Genomic DNA, 18,233 nt, shown 5'->3' on the forward strand with positions numbered 1-18,233 from the left:
TAAATCCAATATTTGATTCTCTTAATCAGAGATTAGTTTGCCTCTTCTAATAAAACATACAATGTGTAGAACAAATTGTGTGTTAATCAATGGCCAAGTTGAGGACTTGTATGTCCTGAAATGTGTGCAATACACTTATGAAAGTTGTATCTCACTATGGTATTTTATGTAGCCTAATGTAAAACATGCATTTCTTGATGTGAAGGACCTCTGTTATTATAATTTGTCAATTATTTTTAAAGACCTCTAAAATATCATCTGTAGGGGAAGGGTATATAAAATTGATTTTTTTGGGGCAGGGGTGGGTTTGAAGATGCTTGGATAGAAAGAATATATAATTTCTATCCCAGCTTGCTGTTCCAGGTCCTGGGTAAACCAGAACTTCACTTAGTGTATGAAATATTTAAAGTTTGCTGAGCACATATGGAAATTACCAAGGAAGAGAGGAAAAACGCTTCCCCTGAAATTTATTTCTAGTGAATTACTTTTTGCCTCTAATTTTTGGAGTCCCTACCTACCTCCAAAGAAAAGCGACAGCTCATCTAGGGACCTAACACATACACCTCTACCCCGATATAACGCTGTCCTCGGGAGCCAAAAAATCTTACTGCATTATAGGTGAACCGCGTTATATCGAACTTGCTTTGATCCGCCGGAGTGCACAGCCCCGCCCCCCCAGAGCACTGCTTTACTGCGTTATATCCGAATTCGTGTTATACTGGATCGCGTTATATCGGGGTAGAGGTGTAGTTTTTGCATTAATTTAACTAAATCTGTTTATTTTTATTTTTTTTAAGTAGTTTAAATCAGTGCAACTCCCTAGCATAGATGCAGTTGTACCGGTGAAAACGTGTTTGTAGCTTAAATTTACCTGCAGATCTCTCATGGTTTCAACAACTATTAATAGGGCATCCTGTGACCCTGTTACAGCACCAAACACACAAGAACCCCTCAAAACTCTTGCAAAGTGGGTTCACTTGTGCTATGTGGAAGGCATGACAAAGTTTAGGAAGCGATACTTAGTGAATTAGGCATGGGAGGAGGGAAGTTTTAATGGTTTATTAGAACAAGTAACATTCTTTACATTGTTTATAATTTGTATATTATGCAGATCAGTGGTGAAGCCCAGGAACTCTTTTCTGTTCGACACGGCCCAGTTCGAGCTGCACGAATCTTGCCTGCTCCACAAATCAGTAAGTACGTTGTTGTGACAGTTCACAGCTAAATGTATGTTCTCTTCTACCTACTGAATGAATCAGTATTTTTTCTTTAAAAGTTTTACTTGAATCTTTGTTATACACTGGTATGTCCGCTTTCAATTTATTAGAAACTTAGTTAAAATAAGTGACTCTTTCAGAGTAGTTTGGTTTTTACTAATATCACTGTTCCTTGATTTTCACATCTAATTCTTCCATGCTCCAGTCTTGACTTGGTCTGTTTCCCAGACATTTTTTTTGTTAATTTGATTATCTGACAGCGACATAAAATTGCCAAGATAACTGCTTGTTTTAAAAAATATATGAGCATAACTTTGTTCACTGTTAAGAACCAATAAACTGTGGGTAGTAGAGATGCACAGGAGTGCTTCTTTGTTTTGTGGACCCTTTTTTTCTGCAATTGATTTTGGTCTCAAAAATGTGTGACTTTTCTAAGTGCTTTTGATTTTTTTTCCCCTCCATAATTCTGAATTACTTTAAATTTGTAACTCCTGTTTTTAACCCCAACTGCTGCTTTCTTCATAAGCTAGAGAACTGCTGGGCCTGGATATCTTAAATTTTATAGAATACTCCAGAGACTCTTATGCTTCTATTTTGAAATAATAATAATAACAATAATAAGAAGAAGAACATAAGAACGGCCGTACCGGGTCAGACCAAAGGTCCATCTAGACCAGTATCCTGTCTACCGACAGTGGCCAATGCCAGGTGCTCCAGAGGGAGTGAACCTAACAGGTAATGATCAAGTGATCTCTCTCCTGCCATCCATCTCCACCCTCTGACAAACAGAGGCTAGGGACACCATTCCTTACCCATCCTGGCTAATAGCCATTAATGGACTTGACCTCCATTTTATTTATCAATGAATGTGTTAATATAAAATACTCCTGAGGAGTGATTTCAGATATTGTTTGTTTTAAATCCCATCTCACATTGTAGGAGCAACTTTAGACTTACTACACTTAGAATCCTAGAATTATAGAATCGTAGGACTGACAGGGACCTCCAGAGGTCATCTAGTCCAGGCCCCTGCACTCATGGCAGAACTAAGTTTTATTTAGACCATCCCTGGCAGGTGTTTGTCTAACCTGCTCTTAAAAATCTCCAATGATGGAGATTTCACAGCCTCCCTAGGCAATTTATTCCAGTGCTTAACTACCCTGATGGTTAGAAAGTTTTTCCTAATGTCCAGCCTAAACTGCCCTTGCTGCAATTTAAACCCATTGCTTCTTGTCCTATCCTCAGATGTTAAGGAGAACAATTTTTCTCCCTCCTCCTTGCAACAACTTTATATGTACTTAAAAACTGTTATCATATCCTCTCTCCATCTTCTCTTTTCCAGACTAAACAAACCCCCTTTTTTCAATCTTCTCTCATAGATCTTTAATCATTTTTATTTCTGGGCTTTCTCCAATTTGTCCACATTTTTCTTGAAATGTGGTGCCCAGAACTGGACATAATACTCCAGTTGAGGCCTAATCAGCGTGGAGTAGAGCAGAAAAATTACTTCTCATGTCTGCTTACAACACTCCTGCTAATACATCCCAGAATGCTGTTTGCTTTTTTTTTGCAACAGTATTACACTGTTCAGTCATACTTAGCTTATGATCCACTATGACCCCCAGATCCCTTTCTGCAATACTCCTTCCTAGGCAACAAGGAGTCCGGTGGCACCTTAAAGACTAACAGATTTATTTGAGCATAAGCTTTCGTGGGTAAAAAAACCTCACTTCTTCAGATGCATGGAGTGAGAATTACAGATGCAGGCATTATTATACTGACACATGAAGAGAAGGGAGTTACCTCACAGGGCCCTGTCAACACTGGTTCTCCACTTGTGAGGTAACTCCCTTCTCTTCATGTGTCAGTATAATAATGCCTGCATCTGTAATTCTCACTCCATGCATCTGAAAAAGGGTTTTTTTTACCCACGAAAGCTTATGCCCAAATAAATCTGTCTTTAAGGTGCCACCGGACTCCTTGTTGTTTTTTGTGGATACAGACTAATATGGCTACCCCCTGATACTCGACTTCCTTCCTAGGCAGTCATTTCCCATCTTGTATGTTTGCAATTGATTGTTCCTTCCTAAGTGGAGCACTTCAGAGCATTACTCTAGTTTGTCCAGATCATTTTGAATTTGAATCCTATCCTCCAAAGCACTTGCAACCCCTCCCAGTCAGGCTGACAAAGAGCATATAGAATGCTGTGCAACAGTGGAAGGCAGGGAAAATTTTGGTCAAGGACACTGAAGCAAACTCCCACTCTTAGGAAAATTGTCATGGGATTTTTAAGTTCTACATATGGCAGACAGGAACTTGTTTTTAAAACTCTCATCCAAAAGGACTCCACAGTTTCAGTAAAGGAAAATTGAGAAAACAGTTTTAAACCACTGCAATTTTTGTAATCATTGTTACAATCATTATTATAGAACTGACACTTGATTAATACCTTGTAGTCCTTTACCCCAAGCATTTTTTTCCTTAGCAAGGTCATGGTTGCTAGCAATAGAATTAGAAATGCTATTTATAGTTAGAGACTCATATTCAAATACACTGCAGAGTTTATTCATGATTTGTGGTCCTTACCTTCTCAAACTTTCAAACTCTTGGGATGAATAAAAGATTTTAAGTTTTCTTTGTCATCTGTTCAAGAGGCAGTGCTGGATATCCAACCTAATGTACATGAAGAAATAACTTTAATAAAAATGATATAGTGTAAATAATATAGCATACATTTAAATTCAAGAAGACATTTTGCTTTCTCAAAAGTAAGTAGGTTTGCCAAAAACATGAAGGCTCTTTTTTTTTATTTCACGTATGGGAAAAATGCTAAGTATTTTCTAAAACTTATAATATTATAACAGACCACCCATGTGCCCCTGAAATATCCGCTGTTGAAGCTTTTTCTGGTATTAGAACACAAAGTTACTTTCCCATTCCGATCAGAAAAATTAGTGGAATGGGAATTCTTTATAGTTCCTTCTAGTTGGAGTGGAGCTAGCTTTTAATTTGTTCCTCTTTTTGCTTATTTTTAAGTAAACCATTTTCAAACAAATTGACCTTTCCAGTGTTTGAGTTTTTGACATGTCTCTTAATGTACAAATGGCCACCTCCTCTCTTGAAGATTACTTAAATGTGGTTTTATCACGTTCTGAGACCAGCTGTCTTGCTTGCTCAACTACATTGTTTCAGAAATTCTGAGTAACCTCCTGGAAGAGTTTGTTAAAAAATTTGAGCAACTATGCATAAACAAGCAAATCCTCTTAAAAACTGAGACTGTTCAGCCCAAATACAAGCAATTCCCAAATAGCAGGCCAGTTCACATTTGCTTATAATCATCTCCAGTATTTTGAAAGTGGAACTACTATGCTCCCAGAAGAGAGAACCGGCATACTAACATTTTAACTTGATATAGCTTAAAGAATGAGATGGCCTCACTAAAACATCAGATGCTCTTCTGTTGTCTTAAAATTTTCTGTCGATTTGCTAAGTATCGGTTAAGAAGTCTGGTCTAGAATTAAGATCCTGACAATTTTGTCATCCAGAATCCCATTGCACTTGTAAGAGCATGAGGAGTTACCCTGTTAGTGTCCTGGCTGAACCTCAGTTTGGGCAATATTCTGTTTGACCAAAACTCACCCTGTAACTTCAACTGGAGAAGCTACTCTCCTGCTTCCCTTCTGCATACAGCTGCTAAGTAGTGTTTCTTGTGTAAAATGTCTGCCACATTCCACTACAGTTGATCTAATTTGAGCTGTTATTTACTTTTCTGTTAAGGTCTGGGATTAAGTGGAGAAGTGGTACACAGGTTAGGAATCTATGCAATAGTGTATTGAGAGCCATTTACTAGAACTGTTAAGCAGAGCTTGTCCTTGCACAGAACTCAAACTAGAGTTAGGTTTAAGTAGATCTTAAATTCAGTTAAAATATTAAACACAAAACGCAACCTACTGTTAGAATTTAATACACAGACACATTTAAAATTTGTGCAGGACTTTTTCTTTATGGGAACATTGTCAACTTTGTAATTAGCTAACAAACTACGGCTATTTTGGTCTTTTCTGTGTCATCAAATATTGGATCCCTACGTCTTTAAAAAAGGAAAAAAGAGGGAAAGAAGTGTAACTGCAAGTGAAGGAAGCAATAGTTAACATTCCAACAAGTTCTGTTTTTTACTGAGGATAGAAAAATGCTTTGCATTGTACAGTCTAGCAAGCAAACTAAACTACTACTTATGAATTCCACTGGGTAGTTGTTCTCTTTCTCTAAACTGCTTATATTTAGCATTTAACAATGATAGTTGCTACATCAGAAATCTATTCAAATTAGTTCGTATTAAATTAAATTAAATTTAAACCTTTTAAAAACATGTTTTGGTCTCTTTTTTTACATGGCTTGGTATAAAGTAAATCTGATTAAAAATACACAAATATATTATTGACCAATATCTGGAATCAGACAAAAGTAAAACTGTAATAAGAGGCCTTAGATAACTAACACACATAAGCTGTAATGATTCTGAGCAAAATAAAATGCATTTGTGAAGGAGAAGCTGATTATTATCAGCAATGCTCAAACACAGTTTTACTGTAAAGATGTAAAAAGGGAATTGTTGAATGTGAGGCTCGTGGTGAATGAATTTGGCACGTTCCTAGAAATAGATCTCAGATTGTGATAAGAAACTCATTCCCAGGTGTGAAAGGAAAAGTTCATGGTTTTAACTCACTTTTTCAGCAGCACAACTTAATAGTTTGTGAACTATTTTGTGAAAGTACTGTTATCCTTTGATGTTTGATTCCCTGTTGCATCATGTTTTTCACACCATAATATAGTACTGTTTCAAAGAATTAAAGAAGATCTCATCAAATCTGTTTTATTAAGTTACATGGCAATGCGTGCCTGTGCATTTTAACATTTTCTATTATTTTAGGATCGGAACAAGCCTTCAATGTCAAATCAGTTTTTTCATGGTGCTTTCAAACTTTGAGAAGTGTTTAAACATTTAAATATTTTTTTAAGAAACTATAATTTTTTAATCTTTGTTCTCGTTGACTAACACACATGAAAATTATTATCTTTAAGAAAAATGGGCCCTGAGTTAAACTGTACTGTGCCTTTTCTCCGTTTCCTTATTGCTCAAATGTATAAAAAAATACAGAAGATGGCGAGTTTCCGTAGTCTGTCTATATTCATTTATATTATTTTTGTATTTGTACATATTGTTAAAGTTAGTATCTGATTTATGTGATTCCACTTTGCCAAATACATAGACATTTACTGTATACTCTGAACTTGCAGCAATGTAGTTGCTAACTTTAAAGCACAAAGATAGAGAAAAATCTGCTAGTAATAAGTACCAGGGATTTCAGAGTATAGTTAGCGGAAAGCCTGGACAAAGGTGACTTATCTTATGCTCAAAATGTGGCAAAGCTCAAGCTTAAACGTGTTTCCTTCAAGAGCAGATTTCAAAGGCAAGCGTCCACTATTGCAAACTTCTGTCTTGCTTGAGTCTTACTCTTGAGACACACAGATGAACTGTGAATGGTTGAATATAGGAATTGTAAGAGGACAGACTGGAAGAAGTCAAAGGTCATAGTACTTTGAATTTGAGCTACAAGTGAAATGGACGTCAGTGAAGTATGTGGTATACATGCATAATGAAAATGTGCTTTCCAAGCCCACCTTGCCCACAAATATGCAGATACATTTTGCTGTAGTTGAAGCTTATGGGTAGCCTTGAAGGTTCACCTCAGTTGAAGTTCATGCCTGTAATCTAGCCTTGAGATAACAGAGACATGGATAACTGAAGAGGCATGTATCTGTCTCTTGGCCAGCTGAAAGTGAAAAATGTTCTTGGCCACCGCTGCTGTCTGTGAATCCAGGAACAGTGCTGACTGTGGTAACTAACTTCCTGACCCTGACATAATGAACCACCTTCACAATAGCTCAGCAGAGACTGACAAACAAAGGAGAAGTTATAAATGTCGCCTGTTTCTCAAAATGCTTATTCCATCAATCAGCATCATCTCAATCTTATAAGAGGCTAGAACTGCCCAGGCAAACCTTCTTTTCTTTTCCAGCAGTGAATACTCTTGGCTGTAGCTACAATAGTGACCTGATGGATTTCTTAGAATATAGGTTTCAGAGTGGTAGCCTCGTTTTTTTTTTTTAGAATATAGGCTATTCTTGGACAGGATTATGTCTGCCTCTGTTTGTGGAGAATGTCTAGTACATTGTGGACACTAATGATAGAAATCACAGCTAGTACAGAACCTAAGGATAGTACTTCAATATGAAAGACAAGATGGATTGTCTCTCGGTAGTGTCGGAGAAGATCAGATATATTGGTTATCCACTTGAACATTGTGATAACCAGAAAGAAGACAGATGCAGGGAAAGGTTGTATACAGTATGCTAACCTGTCTCTTTTTCTATCCACCTGTTCAGACTAGGGCTAGTGTCAAGTGTGGCTTTGCTGTATCAAGATGGTAAGTCTGAATATGTATATAAACTGGTCCAAATAGGATTCGTTTGTGCATTCTTCAAACTATACGCCAAAATAGGTAATACAGCGTTTTTTTCCTATTGATATTATTACATCAGTATGTAGCCATGGTTTCTGTAGCCTTGGAGAAAGGAATCTGTATTTATAAGGCATCCAAGCTCCCCCTTCTTCAAAAAGTCAGATTTTAATTGGATCATAAAATAATCAGGAAACCAATTAATCTCTTTCCATCCCATTTAGATCTTTTTGGCCTCCAACAGCATCTGTGGTTTTGATTATTTTCTGCACCTCGGAATATAGATGGCCTTTTTGGAGACCTAAATATTACTCTGACCAATTTTCAGGCTTACTGGAGGAAGTAGAGTTGCATGGCTAATAATCAGAATATGAGGACATCTTTCTTGATGCTACCAGTCTTCAGAATAAGAATCCTAAGCCTAGACATTTTGCATGACTGCATGCTGCATCTGGTTGGCACTGCTTCTTAACCTACCCAGTTCCTCACTGTTTTAATCGTAGTGCTGGGAATGATTTGAGTACTTATTCCATATGTGTAAAGGTGTCTAGTTTTCTGAGGGCTCTGAATTTCTCCTTGTCTGTTCAGACATGCAGGGGAAAAGATTTGTTTGAAGACAAATTGGTCTGACTTCCTGTTTGTTAGGGTGGGAGTGGGAAAACCTTACATGGTAGATGTAAAGTAAGATGAGGCTGGGGCTCTGCCGGTTAAATTAATTTACTCTCCCAGTGAAATGGAAATAGTTGGTGACGCTGTCATAGGTTGGGTAGCCTGGGAATAAAAAGCAAAAATCAGGGAATATTAACTTTTCTCATTTGCTGTGATAAGATTTTGTGGCCTTTTCCTCCTTACTGAAATTGCTCTGTATTAGGCTTCCCCCCCCCCCCCCCATATAGTGGTTCCATTTAACTACATTAGTCCAATTCTCATACTCTTTATGTAACATAGGTTAAGTGTTTTCATCACTTCTTCCAAAATTCTTACTCATGTCTTAATCACTTCCTTTTGGAACTGTTGCAGTTCTCTGTTAACTGGTTTCCTGTGAGAATTTGGGGAACCTATATACAACTTATAAATTCTGGTTGATATGATGAAGTTATTAAGAAGTTGCTATAGCAGATTTCATAAGTGTGATTGTTCTTTACCTCGCTACTCACTTTGAGGACCATGCTGTAGTTGTAAATATTGACAGTTGAGATAACATACATGGCTTCTTACAGCTTTTGTAGCAGAATAAGAATATGTTTGCTCTATGAAGTGGATTAGTTTGGTAGAATATCTTATTTCCCCCCCCCTTCTTACCTATCCCAGTCTGTTATAGTGAAAATCCTGTATTTACTGAGTCAGAATATTTGCTTAAACCCTTTGAATTCAATGGGTTTGCACAGGGTGTAAATCTCAGTTGAGCAATTAATATTTCATAGTCTGGAAAGTCCAGAGCCTAACACTGGAATAGCACAGAGTGTGGTAGTTTAGGACTGATGTGCTGGCAGAGTTGTGTGTAGAACTTGGCTTGAGCCATTGGCTGTTTCATATATTCCCAGCCTTCACTGTTATGAACACAAATTCATCAAATTTAATTCAGTTCAATTTTTTGCCAATTTCTGTATTATGCTACTTGCATGGTTTTTTGTTTTTAAAAACACACACAGTGCAGAATGATTATTTGTGGTTCATCAAATTTACCAAGGAGAACAAAAAATGTAAACAAAGAATAATGGAAAGTATCAAGCTACTTAAGTTTTAAAAGAAATGTGAACCAAGGAACATTGTAAAACAAACTCTTAAAACTAGAATTAATTTCAGAAGTTAGAATTAATTGAGTTACAAACTAGTTTTGCACTTGAAAACCATTTCATTATACAAGTTCAAATTTTATTGTAGTTTTAACACGTATTACCTGCATCTCTGACTTCTGTTTATATTTTTAAATGTTTTTACTGTGAAACTCAAAAGCTGACTTAGTTTCTTTCAGTATTCTTGCAGATTAAGCTATCATATTTAGGTTGCTCTCTAAAGGAAGACAGATGTTAATATATATATATTCAGCCACTTGGGTGGCTTAGTGGTTTTAAGTCTTTTAAGGCAAAAATAATTGCCAAGCGTGTACAATACAAAAACCCACCCTACAAGCTGACCAAACAGTAGCAGTTTGTAGCTAGAATTGGCTAGAGCTAAGTGGCTTGTGCAGGTGTGTTTTTAAGCTTTGGTGTTTTTTAAGTGGTGTAGGGTTGATTGTGGTAGAATGAAGTCTGATGTAGGTGGGTTAGAGAAATTATAGAATAGAATTCTGATGTAGGTTGGTTAGAGAAATTATAGAATAGATTTCTGATGTAGCAAGTAAGCCTTTTATAAGCCGTATAGAAAAAAACATTGGAGTGCTTTTTTATGTTTACACCAATGTAAAAATATTAATATTCAAAAGTGGACTGGCCCCCCCATTCTGCTGCCATTTCACTTTTAGAAACATCATATTGGTTCATTAGGCCCACAGGGCTCCAACTTTAACTGCACCAGGCTCATGTGACTCTAGCTTTGGTTGAATGTAACTTAAAAATGCAGACTATTTCCTTCTAAGCAACATTTTCTCAAATAATGTACTACTCTTTCCTCTAATAGTAACATTTAGTTATCAGTAACAAATATTTCAAAGTTATTTTCTTGTGTTTTGGTAGAAACTATTTGCTGTATTGACTAAGAATAAAACTGTTGTGTCTCAGAAGGAAAGTGCAAATATCTGTAAAAGTGCATGGTTTTTGTCTCTGACTAAAATTCTTTGACTTTGAGTTCAGAACTAGAGCAGGTTAAAGAGTTTTCTCTGCCGTTCTGTATCCTTCTGACTGGTGGCTGGCTTTTTATGATGGTCTTTTGGCCAACTTGTCTGATGCCCTCAGCCTTCTGATACTGCCTTGGTCCTGGCTGCCCTTTTTCATTTGCTCACTGACTCTTTGAGGAGCATCTTGGAAGGAAGAAGGTGTCTGAATTTTTTTTTTTTTTTAAAAAGCATCCAAACATTCTTGAGCCATCTACAGTGTTCTCTCTTGCAACTGTCTTTTATACTCTCTTGGCTCTCAGGAATGTAAAGTATCTTCCAACAAATTTAGACTACGTCAGCAAAAATACATAGAAATCCGTCTGTATGCATAGATCCTACCAATTCCTACAAAGGACTTTTTCCTTTTCTATAATTTGTCTGGTTCATTTTTCAGCAAGTCTGGTGGATATTACAGCTAAGGACAGTAAACATACTGAAATGTGCAGTCTGCAATCATTTTTATGTAATCTTCACTTGCCACTAATGCAGTCATGCCTGAGGATGTGAAGAAGATGATATCTGACCTGGAAGACTGATATGATGTGGATAAAAGAATCCAGTTTGTGGAGAGCAAGTTAACTTCAGTATTAAGCTAGGCTCTTAAGAAAATCAAAGGAGCTAGAACAATGTCTTCCTCACTGAGTGAGTCAAAGGAATGTCATCCAATTGTACTATGCAGTAAACTGGGATATTGTCAGCAAAACTCTTATCCTCAGTGGAAAAAATAGGCAGAATACACAAATCTGTCTGGCCTTTTAATATTTGAGTGCACAATTTCCAAGATTAGAAGGCAATGCCTGCTACTGAGAGGAGTCAATCACAGGGTATATTCCATTTGTACAAAGGCTTTTATAGATGCTTGCAGAATTGCTGATGCTCATGCAATTGTGTTATAAGCACTCTGAAGGCAAAGATTTAAGATCAGATTTTTACTATGCAGGACATCTATGGGCATAATTTTTTAATCAATCCTTCTGACAGAGCAGATGCAGATACTTGTCAGAGAACAAGACATGCAACTTAATATTGCTTAGAGAAGTAGTTTTACCACAAACTAATCTGTGAAATGTTACGTTTTGCAATTAAGTTATGAAATGTATAGCAATTTTTGTCCTTTTGGCGCAACAAGGTTTTAAGGTACCTCCTACCATAAATCTAACCTACTTGCTAAGGTGAAATTAAGTGAATTAGAGCAGTTAAGATGAACAAGATAAATTTAATTAAACATATAAACAAGTAGTACATACAGACATAATTTGCAGGTGTCTGTATTCGTTAAATGACTTGATCTTAATAATTTTAGCAAGGCCACTATGTATGCTAAATATTTTAGTGCTGCAACTCCCCCTATCTTACAGTTTTGGATGTGTGTTTTTCTTTCATATTTCTATGTTCCTTACTAATGGAGTGCATAGCTATTTGATTTTCTCCTTTTATTTAAGTATTGTCATATAAATTACTGTTTTAGAACCATAACTCACCTTCTGCAAGTTCGTTAGTGCCACACCTCTGCTGTCTAATTGGTGTCCTACTATAAATAAGATTTCCTTTTTTCTTTGGTGACTAGATTTCCTTGATTGAACAGATTTCCCAGTGAGAGTTGACTATCAGAAGGGATCCTGATGGTCTGAATCATTTTACATTGGGGTGGGGGGAGGTTTTGGAAAGTGATTCATAGATTCTCTAGTTTATGCTTGACTTCCTCCATTTATACGACACAAATTCAACAAAATCAAATTTCAACACCTTAAATATATTTTTTTCTGTAATAAATATTAAAGCTTACTGCTTAGAGGAAAGTGGACTGGGTTGTTAAAATAAAAAGTATATCTTTTAGACGCTGGCAGAAATTGTTTGTAATTTAACAAAAAAGCCTTATTATTGTGGGTTTCAGAAGATGAAGTTTCTGGTTCATCACCAAACCTTTATTTTGCTAGCTAAATATGCCATAACACATAAAGGAGTTTAAAGTGCAGAAAATGCTTGGAAATTTTTACCATATGTTCTAGTTCTGTTCCTCTGTAATTAGTCTGAAGTAATAAGTGAAACTTGTTTTGTACCTTTTTCCAGAATTTAACATATTTTTTACCTCATGATTCTATTGTGGCTGGACAGGGATCTATGTCTGAATAGCTCAGAGAAAGTGTTATTTAAACTCCTGTTTTAGGCCAAGAAAGCCATTTTAAATTTGGATTAAAAACTAAGCCTAATGTTTGATTCCCTGGAAGAGAACGAGGTACTGTCTACTGAGAGAGATTATAAAAAATAAGGCGTGACAGATATGGCAATTTCCTGCATATCGTTGGGAGACCTTATTGAATTAAGTTTTAGTATCCTTGGGGCCCATTGTTTAAATGAATGGTGTATGTGTGATTGTGTTGTACACCAGTGGTTTTCAATTTTTTTTTCTGGCAACCCAGTTGAAGACAATTGTTGATGCCTGTGACCCAACGGAGTTGGGGATGAGGGGTTTGGGATGTGGAAGGGGCTCAGGACTGGGGCAGAGGGTTGGGGTGAGGGCTGCAGGGTTGGGCCAGGAATGAGGGGTTCAGGGTGTGGGAGGGGGCTCTGGGCTGGGGCAGGGGTTTGGGGTATGGTAGGGGGTCATGGCTCTGGGCTGGGGGTGCAGGCTCAGGGGTGGGCCAGGGATGAAGGGTTTGAGGTGCAGGAAGGGGCTCTGGGTTTGGGAGGGGCTCAGGGCTGGGGCAGGGGGGTAGGGCATGGGGTTGGGGCACAGGCTTTCCTCGGGTGGGTCCCGGTCAGCGGCGCAGTGGGGATGCTAAGGCAGACTTCCTGCCTGTCCTGGCACCGCGGACCACACTGCACCCCGGAAGCGGCCAGCAGCAGGTCCGGCTCCTAGGCGGTGGTGCGCAAGCGGCTCTCGCCTGCAGGCACCGCCCCACCCCAGATGCCATTGGCCAGGACCCAGTCAGTGGGAGGGCAGAGCTGGTGCTCGGGGCGGAGGCAGTGTGCAGAGCTCCGTAGCCCCCCCCCCACCTAGGAGCTGGACCTGCTGCTGGCTGCTTCCAGGGCAGAGTGCAGTGTCAGAACAGATAGGAACTAGCCTGCCTTAGCCAGGCAGCACTGCTGACGGGACTTTTAACAGTCCGGTCGGCGGTGCTGACCAGAGCTGCTGTGACCCACCCAGTGCCTTCCATTCCGCGACCCAATACTGGGTCGCAACCCACGGTTTGAAAACCACTGTTGTACACCATGGGAGAGGGCTACTACAGCATCTAGGTACTAAAGACAGTGAGTGGTGATTAAGGTAAATCAGCCATGTTGTTAAACCCTCCCACCTACAGAAGTACCATCTCTAGGGGAGGTTTGCGTATCCTGGTTTCTCCAGAGACCAACAGACAGAGAAAGAACTTTTGGATAAAGAGCCTGAGTTAAAACTGACTCAGTGCCTTTGTTCTGATCCAGCAAATGGACACGACCTTCTGTCCAAGGTGGGGGCCCCCCCAATCCTTGTGGAAGGGTTGGAAGAACTGACATCTACCAGAGCCCAAGGTTGGAGTTGTGGTGATCTCTGGTAAGCTTTTTAGTGTACATGTGTGTTTTTATTGTTTTTAATACGTTTTCTCTGGAATGTTTTCACATTAAGAATAAACGTTCTTGCTTACAAAGAGCTGTGTGGCAATTTATAGCTGTGAACAATTATGCTGTTCGTAGCCTTTGGAGAGAAAGCAAAATACAGAATGCTGGCTTGTTTAGGCAGTCTGGCTTGCTAGCCAGGGAAAACCTTGGTCAGCAGTGGGAGAGATGTGGGCCTCTCCCCAAGAAAGACGATGGTTGAGAAGCTGGGAGCCTAGAGTAGGTGGACACCTTGGTCACTTGGATGTACGTTCTTTGGCCCTTTACAGTTCTTCATATTTGCTGAAATTGAATGTTCTCCATACAGTAACTCTTGAGTAAAGTTCATGAGTAAAGAAAATAAAGTTCAGCATGAAAGAGTGGAGAAATTTTGAAAGATGGGAACTATACTGACTTGTGAATATTATTGTTTAACATGCATGTGCTCAATGCTATACAAGACATACAAACATATATTTGTTTTCTTTATTAGCCAAATGTAAATTCCCTATTTAAGTAAACCCAGTTTCCAGGAAATAGTGTTTCTGTGTATGGAAAATGTGTTGGGTTGAACTTTTTTTTAATAAAGAAAGATACTCAGGATTTTTCAGTTCTGTGCTATTTGTGTCTTTGACTCTGGCGATGAAACCATCAACCCTTATGTAGGTTGTAGGACCATATCTCAGCAACATGGGCTACTGTGTGAGCACATTATTTATGTATTACCATAACACCTAGGAGCCCCAGTCATGGATCAGGGACCTGCTGTGCTAGGCACTGTATACCACAGAACAAAAAGGTGTGATTCATGACCCAAAGAGCTTGCAATCTGAACACATCAGGGCTGTCCTCCACTCTATACTGGCTTCCCATAGAATATCAAGTCAAATTCAAGATCTCTGCCGTTATGTTTAATATGCTCAATGACCTGGTCTCACTATACCTAAAAGATCACCAGAAGCTCGGGGACTGCGGTCAACAGCTACACTCATCAGGCAAGATGGAGCTGTCCACGAGGGTAAAGCTAGTCTGTGCAGGAGACAGTATTCTCAGGGACTGATCTGAGGCTGGGGAGTGAACTCTCACAGGTTTTAAGAACCATGGCAATCCTCACTGCTTTTCTTTCTAACTGTAAGGCTCACTTTTAAAACCTTGCCTTCAATAATAAATGTGCATAACAAAGCAGACATAAAATAAAGACAAAACAAAAACAGAGCATCTCATTTTTCCTTTGGAGAAAAAAAGAGAGAAAGAGAACCATGTCTAACGAATGCTAGTCAAGTTGTTTAGTGCATTTCAAGGAAGCTCTGGGATACTATGTTGATGACAGCAGTATAAGGACCTGGATAGAACTGGCATCAAACTGATAGCTAATGCAGAAATAAGAGTGAACCTACATAGTGTATTTTCAAAGCATACTTGCCATTGCTAAATAGAATAGTACTTGGCATTATATAGTGCATTTCTTACTCAAGGTACAGTAAAATGCTTTACAAATCAGTGAGGTAGCTGAAAGTAGTGAAGTGACTTTTGGCAAGCACCATCACTGCTGAGTATCAGCAAAAGTACATTGCCCTGTTTTCATTGAGAGAAAACATTCAGAGATGCTAGTGTACGAATTTTCTGAGGTGGTGAGCACACACAACTCACACGAAAGTTAATGGGAGCCATAGTGCTGAGCTCCTTTTGAAAATCAGGCCGTGGGTTATGCTGCTTTATCTCTTGAAAAAGAGTATTTTGTGATTATTAGCATTATTAAGCTGCCAGCAGGACTTCCATCTCATTGGAAGTACAGTACATGAGCTCATCTGAACAAGTGAACTATATTAGTACGTGGAAAACTTTTTGACTTCATGGAGATCTGGAAGTTGCTTTATATTAATTTTCATCTAGTCAGGGGAATTTGTTTTGCATATTTTCAAATATGCCAATGACAGAATTTTTTTTTTATCATTTAGCTAAATGGAGTTGCAGATAAGGTGGTGCCTTGTTGGCAGGAAAGGCAGTTTTCATTACTTTAATTGTGTGATTTATCAGGATTTTCAGCTTTTTATAAATGCGGTAGTGTTATATGACAGAATTAAAAGGATTTAGAATAAAAGGAGTTTAAGAAAAGGACTTTGCAACAGGATTGCAATACTTTTTATATTTGATGGATTTGGCTAGCTGTTTTTCATTTCAATCATCAGATACATTCTGTTAAACACTGTGCGGAGCAGGTGTGTATAGCATCAGTATATTGCACATGTGAATAACCACAATTTTATATATAAAAAATTAATCCACCATAACTTGAAGGATTAAACGTCCCCCCCAGAATGACAGGGGGGTGCTGATGCATTAAGCATCATGGAGAACAACACATGTTGCTGCTTGCAATCTCATGAACAGGACTGCTGTTAACCTGATTTCATGCACTGCAAGGTCCTTATACTAATGATTTTTCTAGAGTATTAATAGTTACATCCTAAAAGTATAAATTTGAAGTAGATAATGGAAATGTTTTGAAACATGAGCTTGAGTCTTAAACATCTGAAATTAGAAGTTGAAGCACCCACTGTACAATTTTTACAAATATGTTGCAGATATTGATGATGATATTCCTGCTGATTCTGTGCAAATGTTTTCCCCTGTAATCCATTTTTGTATGTTCTGAAATTCTTTCCTTTGTAATTCTCCTTATTAAAATAAAAAGTTTATACTCAAACTTAGAGTTGGACTGTATAGAAACTTGTGAACTGATGTCTCGAGTGTGTGTGTGTGTGTGTGTGTGTATGTATGTATGTATGTATGTATGTATAGTTGAAATACTGGCCCCATTGAAATCAGTGGCAAAACTCCCATTGGCTTCAATGGAGCCAGGGTTTCTCCCTTAATGTAATTTCTATTGAGCCTGGCTAGGTAAACAGAAACAAATGGAGTTCATCTGTTCCACATATTGTAAAAAAAACAAATTGGTTGCCAGGTTTTTAAAAAGACTTTACATGTTTTCATTTATCAGTTTACAGATCAGTACATACAATACAGGTGTGACCCATACAAAACCTTGGAAAGAGCAGAATAAAATGAAAATACATTTGGCTGTTTTAAGTAACTCATAAACCTATTGTTGATGGTGAAATTATTGATGTGAACCATTTACTATTATAAATACTCCAAACATGTAGGAGGGAAGAGTTAGTCTTGTATAGACGAGATTGCTGAGCAGTTTTATGTTATAAATTAATTGTATGTACCCATACTATTAATAATTAACAGAGACTGCTAAGTGAAAAAGTATATTGTTAATTGTTATACCTTTCTGGTGAATTCACATAGAAGTACAGCCATACAATTAATTGTGAATTAAGGTTTGAACAGAATGTGTTACCGATACTTGGTGTAGATCAAAGAGTTTGATTTTTATAATGAAGAAAGTTTTCTTGTAATCTGGAAATTTACCTCATTGAGGCATCTCAGCTTGGTGTGTGTATGTTGTTTGTTTTCAATGGCAAACATCCTGACATTCAGCAAAGCAGTAGTACCCTTGGGGAAAAAAATTCCACAAAGGAGAGAAATTAGATGGTTTTTATTTGACTTTATTCCTACTTAGACACCAGGTAAAATTTTTGAAAATGCCTATGCCCCATTTTTCAAAAGTGACTTGGAGCCTAAGTCTCACTGAAAGTCAGTGGGACTTACTTTTCCTAAATTGCTTTTGAAAATGGGTCTTATGCTGCTATGTCACGTGTGAAAAATGTGCCCAATTTAGGGATGCAAGATGGACATGGCCATGTTTTAGGCAAACATTAGCATCCAGCTTGTCACACGCTAAAGAAAGAGAGGGACTACTCTTCTGCTGTGTGTGACCTTAATGGAATAAATTGAAAAAAATGCGTGAAGCCTTTCAAAAATAGCATCATTCATATGTTAGAACAACTTCACAACATAGAAAAATGGGAGTTAGTGTTACTTGACACAGGATCTTAATAAGAAATAACACTCCCTGAAAAGAGTAGGTAAATATTTGCGTGTTCTGGCCAAATTTTATTGTTCATTTACACCTATCACCATCTTTACAGGAACTGCTGTTCTAGAGTTCATGGCTTTGTTGTGAAATGTATC

The 18,233-nt window shown here is 38.0% G+C and overlaps 1 protein-coding gene across 4 annotated transcripts in view; it reads left to right on the plus strand.

Annotated features, from left to right (window-relative positions):
• Positions 1-18,233, plus strand: part of BCAS3 (BCAS3 microtubule associated cell migration factor) — a 490,159-nt gene that overhangs the window by 23,212 nt on the left and 448,714 nt on the right. For all 4 annotated transcript variants that reach the window (XM_024211255.1, XM_024211257.1, XM_024211256.1 and 1 more), the window contains exon 5: positions 1,112-1,193. In XM_024211255.1, the coding sequence (XP_024067023.1) occupies positions 1,112-1,193 (82 nt within the window). The remainder of the gene's footprint in view (positions 1-1,111; positions 1,194-18,233) is intronic.

This window comes from Terrapene carolina, unplaced genomic scaffold (assembly GCF_002925995.2).
Source record: "Terrapene carolina triunguis isolate 2854851 unplaced genomic scaffold, T_m_triunguis-2.0 Scaffold231, whole genome shotgun sequence".
NCBI lineage: Eukaryota > Metazoa > Chordata > Testudines > Emydidae > Terrapene > Terrapene triunguis.